Raw genomic sequence first — 17,161 nt, 5'->3', positions numbered from 1 at the left:
CACGACAAAGTGGGATTAACTCTACATAATAGTTTTGAGTTTCCTCGTGAATTAATATCCGTATGTTCTTACAAGATCTCGTCTTCATCCTTGTCTGCGTTAGAAATAATAATATGGATTCGTTTTTGCCGCGTGGAGCTTCCTCTGTTTTTGCTTTTGTAACTGTTGTATCATTTTGAAATGATTATCCAGCGTCCACTGAAATTGATTACATGCAAAAGTTCCCTCCTTTTTACGCGCGGATGTTTTCTACTCATTTATCAGCCCGGGGGGACCATTTGCTGCTTTTCATTGAATGCTAGAAACGTACATGTATGATTGGTTTTATAATCGAAAACTAAAAAAAAGCTTTTAACTTTCTTCTTGAATCTCTTTACAGGTTCGAGAAAGCTGTTGTTGATGCTCTGTATCTGAGGAAGAGGGGAGAAAAAAATGGGGTTTGAGGAGGCGTTGGAGTGGTACTGCAAGCCGGCGCCTTATGGTGTTTGGACGAGACAAGTTGATAATGCGTTTGGCGCTTACACCCCCTGCGCTACTGACTCTTTTGTCCTTGTTATCTCTCATGTGGTTCTCTTGGTTCTGTGTCTGTACCGTATATGGCGCACCATGAAGGACCACAAAGTGGAGAGGTTCTGCATGAGGTCGAAACTGTATAGCTATTTGCTGGCTCTGTTGGCGGCTTATGGTACTGCTGAGCCGTTGTTTAGATTGATCATGGGGGTTTCTGTTTTGGATTTGGATGGAGATGGGCTTCCTCCTTATGAGGTGGTGATCTTTGCTGTTTTTAAACGTCTTCTTTATGTTTTACCTGAAAGATACTGATGTTTTTTGTGGTTTATTTGGCAGGCGTTTGGTTTGGGGGTTGAAGCTTTGACTTGGGGCTCTGTGATGATCATGATTTGTATGGAAACTAAAATTTACATCCATGAACTCCGTTGGTATGTTAGGTTTGCTGTCATATATGCTCTTGTGGGGGATATGGTCCTGCTAAATCTTGTTCTCTCAGTCAAGGAGTTCTATACCAGGTTAGGAGGTTTTTAGTGTTATATGGTTTTATGCAAGTGATTATTCTTTTTTCTCAAGCTTTGTTTTCATTGCAGTTATGTATTGTATCTCTACATCAGCGAGGTGGCAGTTCAGGTGAGCTCACTTAGACTCCTTTCTAGAGTTTAAAATCCTAAAAGAATATCAATTTTATAAATATTTGTTGTTATGTCTAAATCACACTCGGATACAATTTTTTTAATCTCTTATAACAACTTAAGATGGTGAGTTTTGGTTTTATTCAGGTTCTGTTTGGAATTTTATTGTTTGTGCATCTTCCCAATTTGGATCCTTACCCTGGCTACATGCCATTGGGGAGTGAAACTGTGGATGATCATGAGTATGAAGAGCTTTCTGAGGGACAACAAATATGTCCAGAAAGGCACGCAAACATCTTTGACAGTAAGTCACCTCTTTGGCCTTGTTTCAGTTCTGTGAATACTACTGGATTGTGATTGTAAGGCATTGTGTAGTCTATGCTATGCTTATTGAGTAGTGACTAACCATTTACCATACGGTAGCGTTATGCACGCTCTATTCTTAAACAATTGTTGAAATGCCACAGAGATCTTCTTCTCATGGATTAATCCGTTGATGACTCTGGGATCTAAAAGGCCTCTCACAGAGACGGATGTGTGGCATCTGGACACTTGGGATCAGACTGAAACGCTGTTCACGAGGTACTTCGAAAACTGATTAAATCTCCTAAAAATGTATGCGAGTGAAATGGTTGTTGATGTTTTATGTATCCTTTTGTAGCTTCCAGCAATCCTGGGATAAGGAACTACAAAAGCCTAAACCGTGGTTGCTGAGAGCATTAAACAGTAGTCTGGGAGGAAGGTAATATTCTCACCGTTCCCTGGTCTGTTTTCATTCCTTTCAACTATGGTTAGATAGGAGATAACTGTTACCACTGAGAGTCGCATATTGGTTAGATATGCTTTTGCTGGCTCCTAAATTGCCTTATCACTACATGTCTGATGTAAATCTTTCTTTTCTTCTCCTTTGCATTTTGAAGGTTTTGGTGGGGAGGATTTTGGAAGGTACATTCTCCTATCTCTTTCACGTCTTCTCTTTGATTCGCTCTTCCAGAGTCTTTCCTCTCTTCTGTTCTTATGACATGGTTAAAGTACAATGGTCACTGGTGCCACGTCATGTTAGATTAGTCTTGAATGATGCCTCAGGATGTTCTTAAAATTTACTTAATGTGACAAATAGAAAGAAGCAGTGCATACTCAATTTTTATCCAACTAATTCATTGCACTTCACAGATTGGGAATGATTGCTCACAATTTGTGGGGCCTCTATTACTGAATCAACTCTTAAAGGTTTCTTCTTTTCCCATGTTTTTTTTTTTGTACTAGTTTGCAATCTATCTTAACCTAGTTGACATAATATCATTTAAATGGATCACGGTCGATCTCTTCTCTAATCTCACTTGTTTGTCAAACTATCTGCAGTCAATGCAACAAGATGAGCCAGCTTATATGGGTTACATCTATGCGTTCTCCATCTTTGTTGGAGTGGTATGAACTGAAATCCTTCTCTCTCTTTCCATGGATTTAGCTAATTCATGGTCCATAGTAGAACCCCCCAGCTTGTGAAACTGACACATGTTCTACTCTGTATACTGGGTCTAATATCCTCTAAGCTGATATTAATAAGAATGCGGGCTGGGCTGTCTTGAGTTCTCAATGCGGCTGGGCTGTCTTGAGTTCTCAATGTTTGTGTCTTGGATGGTTTCTAACTTTGTTGATGAATACATTTTCCAGGTACTGGGGGTGCTATGCGAAGCTCAGTACTTCCAGAATGTCATGCGTGTTGGTTACCGACTAAGATCTGCTTTGGTAAATTAATAGTTACACTTCACTTTCAGTCTGATACCATGGCCTTCTTCTCTAGCCATATGTGTTCTTTTTTTTGCCTTCTTAGATTGCTGCTGTATTTCGCAAATCGTTGAGGTTGACCAATGAAGGTCGTAGAAAGTTTCAAACGGGAAAGATAACTAACTTAATGACCACTGATGCTGAATCTCTTCAGGTGCGTAGCGTGCCCCATCAGTATTATGTATCTAATTGACCATGTGTACTTTGTGCTAATTGTTTTTCCCTCCCGTTTGCAGCAAATTTGCCAATCACTTCATACCATGTGGTCGGCTCCATTTCGAATCATTGTAGCACTGATTCTCCTCTACCAGCAATTGGGCGTTGCCTCGCTCATTGGTGCTTTGTTGTTGGTCCTTATGTTCCCTTTACAGGTCAGTCTACCTTCATGTTTCCTCATCTTTATGTTATTTTGCTATCCACTGTTTACTTGATCACTTTTACTCCTAAACGTTAATAATTCTCCATCTCCCTCTCCTGAACTAGTTCTCTGTTTTCTTGAAACAGACTATTATTATAAGCAAAATGCAGAATCTGACTAAGGAAGGTCTTCAGCGTACTGACAAGCGAATTGGTCTTATGAATGAGGTTTTAGCTGCAATGGATACAGTAAAGTAAGACACACTAAAACCAATTTTTGTTGTTGTTGATGCATGGTGTTACAAATTTTTAGGCAATTTTTACCAAACCAAAAATGCTACAGGTGTTATGCATGGGAAAACAGTTTTCAGTCCAAGGTCCAAACTGTACGTGATGATGAACTATCTTGGTTCCGGAAATCACAGCTCCTGGGAGCGGTATGATTCAGCATTGTACTACCTTTCTTTTTATTGCGTCTTTATAATGTACATTATGTTTCTGTAAAGGAAAAATCCAAGTAAATGATATGTGACTAATGATCATGTTGTGCTTTCTTCAAATTGTTTTGGATTGTTTATATATTTCCTCTTTATGGTTGTTTGTTTCTGACTCTTGCCTTTTTTTTTGCAGTTGAATATGTTCATACTGAACAGCATTCCTGTTCTCGTGACTATTGTTTCATTTGGTGTGTTCACATTGCTTGGAGGAGACCTGACTCCTGCAAGAGCGTTTACATCGCTCTCTCTCTTTGCTGTACTTCGTTTCCCTCTATTCATGCTTCCGAACATTATAACTCAGGTAATTTCTTGAATATTTTTGTGTACAGCCGTGTTTTTCTTTATTTATTTACCGATGACAATGCTGACTAGTGTTTACTTGTAGGTGGTGAATGCTAATGTATCCTTAAAACGTTTAGAGGAGGTCTTAGCGACAGAAGAGAGAATTCTCTTACCAAATCCACCCATTGAACCTGGACAGCCAGCCATCTCAATAAGAAATGGATTTTTCTCTTGGGATGCTAAGGTGCCGCTTGTGTATTCTATACCATGTCTATTATGTCCATCAGAAGTAGAAAACTCGAGCTAACCATATACATCTGCAGGGGGATAGGCCGACGTTGTCAAATATAAACTTGGACGTACCTCTTGGGAGCCTAGTTGCTGTGGTTGGTAGTACAGGAGAAGGAAAGACCTCCCTGATATCTGCTATCCTTGGGGAACTTCCTGCAACATCTGATGCAATGGTTACTCTCAGAGGATCAGTTGCTTATGTTCCACAAGTTTCATGGATCTTTAATGCAACTGTATGCTCTTCTTTTCTTTTACTTTTATAATTGGTGCTATACATAATGCGTCCCGTACTTCATACGCTTAGTGGATTGTTTCTTAAGTTTTTGATTTTAAGGTTTCTTATTAAAAATTCTAGGTACGCGACAATATATTGTTTGGTTCTCCTTTTGACCGTGAAAGATATGAAAGGGTCCTTGATGTGACTGCGCTCAAGCATGACCTAGAGTTACTGCCGGTAAGTTTTGATAACAAGGATTTGTCTTGCCTAGCTCTTGTATTTTTAAGTTTGTTCAACCTCTTTGTGTTGCTTGATAGGGTGGTGATCTCACTGAGATTGGAGAAAGAGGTGTTAACATCAGTGGAGGACAGAAGCAGAGGGTGTCAATGGCTAGGGCCGTTTACTCAAACTCAGACGTATTCATCTTTGATGACCCGTTAAGTGCCCTTGATGCTCATGTTGGTCAACAGGTAACAAACAACTCGTTGGTTCTTTTTTTTATATAAGACTGGTCCTTTCTATACTGTCAATCTGATTTATAAAAAAAAAATAATCCGTTTCAGGTTTTTGAGAAATGTATAAAAAGAGAATTGGGGAACAAAACGAGAGTTCTCGTTACAAACCAGCTCCATTTCCTATCGCAAGTGGACAGAATCATACTTGTCCATGAAGGCACGGTGAAAGAGGAAGGAACATATGAAGAGCTATCCAATAACGGCCCTTTGTTTCAGAGGTTAATGGAAAATGCAGGGAAGGTGGAAGAATATTCAGAAGAAAATGGAGAAGCTGAGGCAGTTCAAACGGCCGTAGCACCATTAACGAACGGAACCACAAATACTCTTCAGATGAATATTGGCACTGACGATAAGAAACCCAAAGAAGAAAGTAAAGGAGGAAAATCTGTTCTCATCAAGCAAGAAGAGCGTGAAACTGGAGTAGTGAGCTGGAGAGTCCTGAAGAGGTAACTTGAACACCATATTCTTTATGTCTATTGGCTGAACTGCACCTTGGTAGGATATGAAAATGACTTGTGCGGTGTCTTACCATGTTCTCTCAGGTACCAAGATGCACTTGGAGGGGCATGGGTAGTGATGATGCTCCTTTTATGCTACGTCTTGACGGAAGTATTCCGGGTTACCAGCAGCACGTGGTTGAGTGAATGGACTGATGCAGGAACTCCAAAGAGTCATGGACCCATTTTCTACAATCTCATCTATGCACTTCTCTCATTTGGACAGGTATGTGCTTGATGGTATACTATTTACAACATAACATCTTGTGCTGAGTCTGTTTCTTTGTTGCTTTCAGGTTTTGGTGACATTGACCAATTCATATTGGTTGATTATGTCAAGTCTTTATGCAGCTAAGAGGTTACACGACAACATGCTTCATTCCATACTAAGGGCCCCAATGTCCTTCTTCCATACCAATCCCTTAGGACGGATAATCAACCGGTTCGCAAAAGATCTCGGTGATATTGATCGAACTGTTGCCGTCTTTGTAAACATGTTCATGGGTCAAGTCTCACAGCTTCTTTCAACTGTTGTCTTGATTGGCATTGTCAGCACTTTGTCCTTATGGGCCATCATGCCCCTCTTGGTCTTGTTTTATGGAGCCTATCTCTATTACCAGGTAATGTATCTACGCTCAACTGTTCGCAAAAACGTGCTCATCGTGTTGTGTGTTAACCAATTTTCTTATTGCAGAACACAGCTCGTGAGGTTAAGCGTATGGACTCAATCACAAGATCTCCCGTTTATGCACAGTTTGGAGAGGCGTTAAATGGCTTATCAACCATCCGTGCCTACAAAGCATATGATCGGATGGCTGAGATTAACGGAAGATCAATGGATAACAACATCAGATTCACTCTTGTCAACATGAGTGCCAACCGTTGGCTCGGGATCCGTTTAGAGACACTCGGTGGTCTTATGATTTGGCTGACAGCATCCTTCGCCGTCATGCAGAACGGGAAAGCTGAGAACCAACAGGCGTTTGCATCTACAATGGGTTTGCTACTCAGCTACGCGTTAAACATTACTAGCTTGCTAACAGGTGTTCTGAGACTCGCGAGTTTGGCTGAGAACAGTCTGAACGCAGTGGAGCGTGTTGGTAACTATATAGAGATACCATCAGAGGCTCCGCTTGTTATTGAGAGCAACCGTCCACCTCCCGGATGGCCATCAGCTGGAAGCATAAAGTTTGAGGATGCTGTTCTACGTTACAGGCCTCAGTTACCACCTGTGCTTCATGGGGTTTCTTTCTTTATTCATCCAACGGATAAGGTTGGGATTGTTGGGAGGACGGGAGCTGGGAAGTCAAGCTTGTTGAACGCTTTGTTTAGAATCGTGGAGCTGGAGAAAGGAAGGATATTAATCGATGAATGTGACATTGGCAAGTTTGGACTTATGGACTTGCGTAAAGTGCTTGGGATCATTCCACAGTCACCGGTTCTTTTCTCGGGAACTGTGAGGTTTAATCTTGATCCGTTTGGTGAACACAATGATGCTGATCTGTGGGAATCTCTGGAGAGGGCTCATTTGAAGGATACCATCCGGAGAAATCCTCTTGGTCTTGATGCTGAGGTACCCAACTAACCACATGTAGCTTGAGATTATTTTGTTTATATTAACTTGAGATATCCCGGACCTATGGAAAGATCCAGACTAATCTCGGGGAGATGTAGTCCGGATATTCAAATGAGGCCAAAGCATGGCCCCATATCCATGTGGTCACACATGTTTAGTGTCCGGATTAATTATTTTTCCAACTTCCGCTTACCACTAGACCACAACCCATGTGTGGGTTTTATTTGTTATCTTTTTTAAGTGGTGATTATTGATCTTGAATCTTTGTTGTTGTGTTCTGATTCAGGTCTCTGAGGCAGGAGAGAACTTCAGTGTGGGACAGAGGCAGTTGTTGAGTCTCTCACGTGCATTGCTGCGGAGATCCAAGATACTCGTCCTTGATGAAGCCACCGCTGCTGTTGATGTTAGGACTGATGCTCTCATTCAGAAGACTATCCGTGAGGAGTTCAAGTCATGCACCATGCTCATCATCGCTCACCGTCTCAACACCATCATCGACTGTGACAAAATCCTCGTCCTTGATTCCGGAAGAGTTCAAGAGTTCAGTACACCGGAGAACCTTCTATCAAATGAAAGAAGCTCGTTCTCTAAGATGGTTCAAAGCACAGGAGCTGCAAATGCAGAGTACTTGCGTAGTTTAGTACTTGAGAACAAGCGTGAGAGAGATGGTGATGACTCGCAACAACCATTACAAGGACAAAGGAAATGGCTAGCTTCTAGTCGTTGGGCTGCAGCTGCTCAGTTTGCGCTAGGTGTGAGTCTTACATCATCGCACAACGATCTTCAGATCCTTGAGATAGAAGATGATGGGAGTATTTTGAAGAGAACGAAAGATGCGGTTGTGACTTTGCGCAATGTTCTGGAGGGGAAACATGACAAGGAGATTGCAGAGTCGCTTGAGGAACATAATATCTCTAGAGACGGTTGGTTGTCATCACTCTATAGAATGGTAGAAGGTAAATAATCTACAAAATGCTTACCTGAAGATATGATTCTATAGTCAATTCTTGCTCTTATCTGGAACTCTTGTTTTCAGGGCTTGCGGTGATGAGCAGATTGGCGAGGAACAGAATGCAACAACCAGGCTATAATTTGGAAGGAAATTCGTTTGACTGGGACAATATCGAGATGTAGATAAGTTTCAGGTCAAGCTAGGAATCATCATCATCAAGTTGAAGAAACATGTTCTTACCTTAACCAAAATTGTTACTCTTGGATGCCTTGAAACTTAAATTTGTTCTGCAAAGAAAATTTAACTTTGCTGTGTTCTTCATTTCGTCTTTGAATCATTAGAGAAGTTAGTATCCTTTGACTCGTAAATGGGGATTCTGAAAAGTTCAAAAGCAGAATAATATACCCTTTTAGATTTGATGATACATTTGTGATGCAATTTTGAAAGCTGGACAAAGTTGTAAACATGAGTTTCTCTACAGGCGTTCATCTAAATCACTGTAGCAGCCCCAAGAAAGAAAGAAACATCAAGAAGCTAAAACTCTCTCAAGGCTTGATTTGAGGTTGATCTCTTACTAGCCTCGACCGAGTTTAAGTATTTTGCTTTCTCACGGCTTGTTAGCTAACAAGTAACAATAGATGCTTAGAGTCCTACTCTTCTTTTTATTGCTGAAATTTTCTATCTCAGCCAATGGAATAAGCTATTCCTCTAGCCTCTTCTCAAGTTTACTACACTTAGCAGGTTGGGTTATTATGAAAATTCAAGGTTTGGTTCTTGAAATAAACCATTTTTCATAAACAAGATATTGAGACAAACTGTGCAAGGAAAGCTGGTAGTCATACTAGAAACCTTTTGAGGGTAAAGCGTGGTCTTGACATGGTCAGAGTTCTCTTTCAACAGATTATAGCTTCTCAGCAAGTGTTTTGTTTATCTTCTTGCCCCCTGAAAGTTACAAATTCCAAATGTTATTTGGATCACATGAGCCAGTTTATATATGCTGATGATTTCAACAGGATTATTAAAGTAACTGAAAGTTGGTGCATTGTTGTAGTTTTTCTTTTTATTTGGCTGAGACAGAGAAATATTAAATGTGTGTATGGATATTATTTGCAGAGCCAGCAGAGGTGATAACTCTTTAAAGGATCCAGCCTCCAAGTCTTATGCTCAAGTGTTTGCTCCTCAGTCCTCACCATGGATGGGCTATACGGAAAGCTGTTGCTTTAGGGATGTACGCTCTTCCACAAGAACCCACGTACTTAAAAGATGCTCAATGAGGACGGTTAGTCCAATGCACTCGATTCATATTCTCGTAATGCATTCTATATACTCTTGTTGAGACAAATCACACAATAATAGTTAGAGAAATATCTTTTAAATTGCTCTTGGCTTCTGCAGTAGACTCAATATGGTTTAAAGATTTGATTTAGTATATAGGAGTTTCTACTTCAGTTAACTGAGAGTTCAATATGTTTTGATACATCTCTCTTTCTCTCTCGTTGGTTTATTACAGAAGCGGAGGCTAAGATACAGGTGGAAAGCTATGTCAATGCATCGGCACCAGTAATTACGTATCTTGATAATCTATTTTGTCTCCAAGCAACTCGGTATCGATTGGTGAAGAGTTTATTAGAGTATCGCTCTTTGACAGTCTTTGTCACACAAAATAACCACATATGGTTCTATCAACTCATGTAATTACATAACAAGGACCAAACCAGAACTGTTGAAAAAAATTTGAAGAAATTTATGCTATTCTAGTTTGTTTGTGTGTGGCTTGTCTTCTGGCAAGAACACGCTTGCAATGTGTTAATGTGAACGAGTAGAGACGGTAAAATGTTACCATAAATTTATTTACTTGTCAATACAAAAAGATACACCATAAGCTGGCACAAGCTGTAAAACTTCTATCGAAAGGAGGTAAAGAGGTACAGATTAGATCGGTGGCACAAGCTGTTCCAACTTTCGTTATGTCTTGCTACTTGCTACCTCAGAATATATGCAAAAAACTTTCCGCTGCAGTAGCGCATTTCTGGTGGAGCACGGGTAATAGTAATCGAGGACTACATTGGGTGGCTTGGAATAAAATATGTGTGCCTGAAGAAGAAGGAGGATTGGGGTTTCGAGACTTCCGGGATTTTAATCTGGCATTGCTTGCCAAACAGGTATGGCGTTTGTTTAACACCCACATTCCCTCATAGCAAGAATGCTTAGAGGACGATACTATAGACACTCGAACCCGCTGCGAACTGGGAAGCCTAATGTGCCTTAGTTTGGATGGAACAGTCTTATGGCAGCGAAACCAATCCTGGTTAATGAGATTTGGAGAACAGTGGGAACTGGTGCAGATAATACGTCTGGGATGATGTCTGGGATGATGTCTGGCTTCCCACTAGCCCTGTTCGAGCGGTAAAACCAAGGGGGGCAATTCTGGATAAGGATCTTAAGGTGCATCATCTCATTGACTTTGATACGAAAAAGTGGAAGGTAGATCTTATAGAAAACCTCATAGAAGCAGATGATATACCTCGAATACTCTCGTTACGTATTAGTAAATCTGGCCTTACGATGGATACAGCTGGAGCCATACAAATTCGGGAGGCTACATAGTGAGGACGGGATACGCAGTTACCGTTGAACAACGAAGGAAAGCGCATGAGAGAATGGTTCTAGAACCGAACTGTAACAGCCTTAAGAAGAAAGTTTGGAAGCTAAAAGCACGGAGAAAAATCAAGCATTTCCTTTGGTAAGCTCTATCGGGCTACGTTGCATCAGCAAGTAAACTAAAGGAGAGACACTGCGGTACCGACACGGTTTGTCAACGGTGTGGAGCAGAGAGTGAAACCATCAACCATATTCTTTTCGAATGTACACCGGCAGTGCAATGTTGGGCTCTGTCGATGGTTCCATCGTCTCCGGGGTTCTTCCCGTGTTCTTCTAAATACATAAACTTTGATATATTGTTGCAGCTGAGAGTAAACACAGACCAGCATGACATGGATACCTCGATGTTCCCTTGGATAATATGGTATTTGTGGAAGGCCCGGAATGACAAATGTTTCAACAACAAAGACACAACGGCCATGGACACACTGCAGCTGGTATGTCATGAAGCGGAAGTTTGGAGGATTGCTCAAATCATGCCGGAAACGATCGGCGAGGAAGAAGCACATGTGGGGAGGCATACAGAGGACGCGACTAGAGTAAAGGCGGGAAGATGGAGATGCCAGATTGATGCATCATAGAATACAACTGGGCGATGGGACGGGATTGGGCTTTATCCTCTTTGAAGGGGATTCAGTCATCGTCAAGGGTCAGAGCAAATGTAGGCATTCGAACTCACCGCTACATGCGGAGATAGAGTGTCTTGTTTGGGCAATGGAGGAGCTAAGTGGTCGTGGGTTCAAGCATGCGAGTTTTGAATCTGACTGCCAACAACTAGTGCAAATCATTCTTTCCTCCAAGTCGTGGCCAGCCCTAAAACCGGAACTCGATGATATTGAAACACTTCGATCTTCTTTCTCTTTTTTCTCTTTATGCTTCATTTCAAGATCTTTGAACACCCATGCGGACTCTTTAGCTAAAGAGTCCCGATCACGAGACTTAAACTTTGTAGACATTGAGGTCCTCCAACAGCTATCTCTTGCAGCTAGTATGTTAGGACCGAATTGATCTTTGAATGGAGCTTTTGATGACAAAAAAATAATAATAACTTTAGCCAAAAAAAACTCAAAAACATTAAGAGAAGTTATGGTAGAAAAAGAAGCTTTCGAACTTGAAAGTTAAAAAGAGGAATTAAGTGATCATATGAGAAACAAATATTGGGGAGAAGGAAATAATGAGTTATATATGTTAAAAAAGAGAGGCTTTTTACTATATGTAAATATCACAAGATTCACAACTTTATGCTTTCTTAGAATGTTTAAGAATTTGGAAGCCTCCTTGGTCCAGTGGTTTGACCAATGGTTCATTAATACTTCTACACCAGGAGGTATGAGTTTCAATTCCCGGAGAAGACGGAATTATGCGAATTAAATGAGAAAATGCTTACAAGATATCTGCAACATGGCGCAAGGAGTACCGTCAAGCATGGATCCCATAAGACGGCTCAGGTGACGCAGTCAGGCGTAAATCCTCATACGACAGGCAAAAATTTTACCGTAAAATTGTGGCTGTAGAATCATCTGTAATAATTCTCATAGTTGTAATATCATAATTATCCCCAATGCAGTCAGGCGTAAATCCTCATACGACAGGTAGAATTGTCAGCTGTAGAATCATCTGTAATATTTCTCATAGTTGTAATAACATAATTATCCAGCTTTAAAAAAAGAACTAGATTTTGACCCGCACTTTCAAAGCGCGGGTTTATTTTCTTTTTTTTTCAATTGACAAATATTTAGCGTCATATTTCATATATTTGTGTTTTATTTTATAAAAGACTTAAACTTTTTATCTTTCTTTATCGTGTTTCATTTTAAATGACTATTTATGTTTAAAAAATTAAACTTTATTTTTTTAATGAATTAAGTTGGTATAACTCTGATGAATTAATTTTATTATGTGGTTAATATATTTAATAAAAATAATTATATACTTTTAATAAAGATTTATACTTTTCAATGAAAAAATCAATTTTTTTTTTATGAATGCTTAAATTATATTAAGAAAAGAAAAAAAATTAATTAAGAATGGTTGAAAAAAAATTATTTGAACTTGGACTCAATGGCCCAAAGGAAAAAAAATGTGAGAATTGGATCTGATTTCTTAATCGGCCCAAATGGCCCAAGAGAGATCTGATGTGGATAGTGGGCTGGATCCGAAAATAATGACCCAATATAGATGTGTTATTAATATTACTTGATTGCCCTTAATGAAATATGCAATGTTAATAAAGAAATGGCAGACTAAGGTAAAAAAGACAATAAAATCCTGATTTAATAGCATAGATCTTTGAGAAAGAATCCAGTGATATATGCGTGACAATTACTAAAATACTATAAATGTAAACTTTTGCAATTTTCACTAGTTAATGCTCATTAATGAGAAAATCTAAAATTTCCAAAATTCTCTAACTTTCCCACAGAAATGTAAACTCAGTGTCGACAATACAGTATAAATATATGAGTGCAATTGACTAGTAGGTAAAAGAAGAAGAGAAGAAAAATTAGAAAGACCCAAAGGCTTGGTGGTTTGATCAAGAAAAAATGGAAACAGGTTTCATCCTAACCATCGTCTTTGTGGCGCTCTTCATCATCTCAGCTCTTGTAGCTTGCTGGGTTTGCGCCCCAAAACTCACCAAACGGTTTTCCAGCGATCCAGCATAACTATTATCTGTTACCAATTAATTAGCTATGTCTTTTTTTTGTTGTTTTTTATATGACTAAGTAGCAGATCGATGCTGCGACTCTGCAAAATTTATTGTTATCCTTCCATTTAAAACTGTTTTCGCTTAATGATACTGTAGCTCTATTATATTTTTCATAAATGAATTATGGATTTTTATATATTGCTGTGTTATATATTAATGATAATACATCTTTATCATCAACCCAGCCTTTGAGAAATCACAAAAACAACACTGTGATTTATACACTCAAATAGAATATTCAAATTCAAAAACCACTGTGCATACATATACTATCATCTCCAAAAAAAGGTCATGATAGATGTCAATAGTGTCAATTGTCAAGCCTGCCTACAAAAGTAGATGACCTAATGACATGACAAAAAAGTTTGCTATCTTGCAATCGCAGGATTTAATAGGAATATATCCAGCCATCGAGCTACTCTTTCGCTCAATCTCTCTAAATGCTGATGACAAACCTCTCATGATCGTATCTTGACGGAATATAACATCATGTGTGGGACAGAGGGTTAGTGATGTGTGGATACTGCGGTATTGATCATACCATCAAGAGAGCAGCAGGTTCAACATTCATGATATTATCTCTTCTTCTTCTTTTTTTTTTTTTTTTGGCTAAATTTTGGATTTTATCTCTTCTTTCGTCTAGGTAATTAAGCGACTGAGGATACGAAACCAAACACACTAACCATCTCAAAATGTCTACTGAGACAATTTTCAAACGTGAACATACTAAAAAAGCAAAAACGTGTAAAGACGGTAAAATGTTACCATAAAATGTGTATTCGATATTATTTGGAGGTAATAACTCTTTAAAAGACCCATCATCAAAGTCTTATGCTCAAGTGTTTGCTCCTCACCATGGATGGGCTATACGGAAAGCTGTTGCTTTAGGGATGTACGCTCTTCCCACAAGAACCCACCTACTTAAGATGCTCAATGAGGAAGGTTAGTCCATATGAACTCAAATTCATATTCTCTCGTAAGACTACTCTATATGCTCTTGATGAGACAAATCAGAAATATCTTTGAGAATGATCTTGGCTTCTGCAGTATACGCATTATGTTTAAGATTTGATTTAGTTTATAGGTGTTTCTTCTTCAGTTAGCTGAGAGTTCAATATGTTTTGATATCTCTTTCTCTCTCTCTCTCTCTCTCTCTCTCTCTCTCTCTCTCTCTCTCTCTCTCTCTCTCTCTCTCTCTCGTTTGGTTATTACGTACAGAAGCGGAGGCTAAGATACAGATGGAAAGCTACGTAAATGCATCGGCACCAGTAATCACATATCTTGATAATCTATTCCTCTCCAAGCAACTCGGTATCGATTGGTGAAGAGTTTATTAGAGTATCTCTCTTTGACAGTCTTTGTCACACAAAATAATCATATGGTTCTATCAACTCATGTACTTACATAACAAGGACCAAACCAGTGCTGTTGAAACAAAATGAAGGAATGCAGGCCTGGCCCTGAAATATTTTGGCATATGTATGCTATTCTAGTTTGTTTGTGTGTGGCTAAGTGGCTTGTCTTCTGGCAAGAACACACTTGCAATGTGTTAATGTGAACGTGTAGAGACGGTAAAATGTTACCATAAATTTATCTACTTGTCAATACAAAAAGATACACCATAATAACTTAGAAAAAAAACTAAAAAAATTAAGAGAAGTTATTGCTTCTGAACTTAAAAGTTACAAAAGGAATTACATGAGCATGTGAGAAACAAATATTGGGGAGAAGGAAATAATGAGTTACATTCTCTATAAATTAATACTCGATAAAATAATAATCTCTATGAATTAATAAATTTTACCGGTTCCAATTTAGAACGATTCAAAATTTGACACAAATCAATAAAATAATTTTTTTTTTAAAAACATTTATGTAAATATATGGTCCCAATAAAATTATAAATTAATAATTTATACGTATGCATATTTTATATAATTAAGAACCTATTATTATATTATTTGTTTTATATTTACAATAAAATTATCTTTATATTTTCTTAACACTTAATATATTTTTGATAAGATTTAGTAATATTGTATCTAAAACTAACGAGGTGTTATTGGTTTATATATTTTGATTGATTTATAAATCCATGTAGTATTTATAAATCCAAGTAAAATATGCAGATTTTTAAATTTTTCGGATTATTATTTACAAATCCGGAGGTGTTCCCTCGGATTTGAGTTTTTGTATTTTTAACAAAAAAATCCATTTAAATCCATTATAAAATCAATATTAGTAAATCCGTACGATTGAATAACACTTGATTTGATATAGAATTTATGAATCATTAAACCAATAAAACATGATTTTAATACACATTTGAAAATTATAGAACCAATAACACTAGATTTAGTTCGAATTTTCAAATCCATTAAAATACAACAACTAATAACCCCACTTAAATTCTATAATATAATTGATTTGAAAATTCGAACTAAATCTAAATAACAATTAGTGTATATCTTAAAATAAGAAATCTAAATAAGAATTTTTTTTGTAAATTAATATCTCTATATATTAATAAAATTTCAAAGTTCCAACATTATTAATTTATGTTAAAAAATAGGCATTTTTACTATATGTAAATATCACAACTTTATGCTTTCTTTGAAAGTTTAAGAAAGAATCTAGTGATATAAAGTTAAAAAAAAAAAAAAGAATCTAGTGATATATGCGTGACAATTACTAAAATCCATAAATGTAAACATTCCCAATTTTCACTAGTTAATGCTCATTAATGAGAAACTCTAAAATTTCCACAATTATCTAACTTACCCACAGAAATGTGAACTCAGTGTCGACAATACAGTATAAATATATGAGTGCAATTGACTAGTAGGTAAAAGAAGAAGAGAAGAAAAATTAGAAAGACCCAAAGGCTTGGTGGTTTGATCAAGAAAAAATGGAAACAGGTTTCATCCTAACCATCGTCTTTGTGGCGCTCCTCATCATCTCAGCTCTTGTAGCTTGCTGGGTTTGCGCCCCAAAACTCACCAAACGGTTTTCCAGCGATCCAGCATAACTATTATCTGTTACCAATTAATTAGCTATGTCTTTTTTTTGTTGTTTTTTATATGACTAAGTAGCAGATCGATGCTGCGACTCTGCAAAATTTATTGTTATCCTTCCATTTAAAACTGTTTTCGCTTAATGATACTGTAGCTCTATTATATTTTTCATAAATGAATTATGGATTTTTATATATTGCTGTGTTATATATTAATGATAATACATCTTTATCATCAACCCAGCCTTTGAGAAATCACAAAAACAACACTGTGATTTATACACTCAAATAGAATATTCAAATTCAAAAACCACTGTGCATACATATACTATCATCTCCAAAAAAAGGTCATGATAGATGTCAATAGTGTCAATTGTCAAGCCTGCCTACAAAAGTAGATGACCTAATGACATGACAAAAAAGTTTGCTATCTTGCAATCGCAGGATTTAATAGGAATATATCCAGCCATCGAGCTACTCTTTCGCTCAATCTCTCTAAATGCTGATGACAAACCTCTCATGATCGTATCTTGACGGAATATAACATCATGTGTGGGACAGAGGGTTAGTGATGTGTGGATACTGCGGTATTGATCATACCATCAAGAGAGCAGCAGGTTCAACATTCATGATATTATCTCTTCTTCTTCTTTTTTTTTTTTTTTT

General features: G+C 37.9%; 1 protein-coding gene across 2 annotated transcripts in view; it reads left to right on the top strand.

Moving 5' to 3' along the window:
* Positions 1 to 8,538, top strand: part of LOC106341855 (ABC transporter C family member 2) — an 8,910-nt gene extending 372 nt beyond the window's left edge. The window contains exons 1-26 of one of the 2 annotated variants that reach the window (XM_013780585.1): positions 74 to 312; positions 380 to 765; positions 847 to 1,025; positions 1,101 to 1,140; positions 1,290 to 1,446; positions 1,610 to 1,724; positions 1,804 to 1,884; positions 2,063 to 2,087; positions 2,316 to 2,372; positions 2,505 to 2,570; positions 2,817 to 2,891; positions 2,977 to 3,084; positions 3,167 to 3,301; positions 3,435 to 3,541; positions 3,631 to 3,724; positions 3,918 to 4,085; positions 4,170 to 4,310; positions 4,390 to 4,590; positions 4,713 to 4,811; positions 4,892 to 5,044; positions 5,138 to 5,535; positions 5,632 to 5,812; positions 5,883 to 6,206; positions 6,281 to 7,159; positions 7,449 to 8,118; positions 8,199 to 8,538. In XM_013780585.1, the coding sequence (XP_013636039.1) occupies positions 433 to 765; positions 847 to 1,025; positions 1,101 to 1,140; positions 1,290 to 1,446; positions 1,610 to 1,724; positions 1,804 to 1,884; positions 2,063 to 2,087; positions 2,316 to 2,372; positions 2,505 to 2,570; positions 2,817 to 2,891; positions 2,977 to 3,084; positions 3,167 to 3,301; positions 3,435 to 3,541; positions 3,631 to 3,724; positions 3,918 to 4,085; positions 4,170 to 4,310; positions 4,390 to 4,590; positions 4,713 to 4,811; positions 4,892 to 5,044; positions 5,138 to 5,535; positions 5,632 to 5,812; positions 5,883 to 6,206; positions 6,281 to 7,159; positions 7,449 to 8,118; positions 8,199 to 8,296 (4,884 nt within the window). In that variant the 5' untranslated portion in view covers positions 74 to 312; positions 380 to 432 and the 3' untranslated portion in view covers positions 8,297 to 8,538. Of the gene's footprint in view, positions 1 to 73; positions 313 to 379; positions 766 to 846; positions 1,026 to 1,100; positions 1,141 to 1,289; positions 1,447 to 1,609; positions 1,725 to 1,803; positions 1,885 to 2,062; positions 2,088 to 2,315; positions 2,373 to 2,504; positions 2,571 to 2,816; positions 2,892 to 2,976; positions 3,085 to 3,166; positions 3,302 to 3,434; positions 3,542 to 3,630; positions 3,725 to 3,917; positions 4,086 to 4,169; positions 4,311 to 4,389; positions 4,591 to 4,712; positions 4,812 to 4,891; positions 5,045 to 5,137; positions 5,536 to 5,631; positions 5,813 to 5,882; positions 6,207 to 6,280; positions 7,160 to 7,448; positions 8,119 to 8,198 lie in introns of those variants that run through there. The other variant, XM_013780584.1, reaches the window with a different exon arrangement.
* The last annotated feature ends 8,623 nt before the right edge of the window (positions 8,539 to 17,161 follow it).

The sequence above is a fragment of the Brassica oleracea genome, chromosome C4, assembly GCF_000695525.1.
Source record: "Brassica oleracea var. oleracea cultivar TO1000 chromosome C4, BOL, whole genome shotgun sequence".
Lineage (NCBI taxonomy): Eukaryota > Viridiplantae > Streptophyta > Magnoliopsida > Brassicales > Brassicaceae > Brassica > Brassica oleracea.
This window is presented reverse-complemented; position numbering and strand designations above follow the sequence as displayed.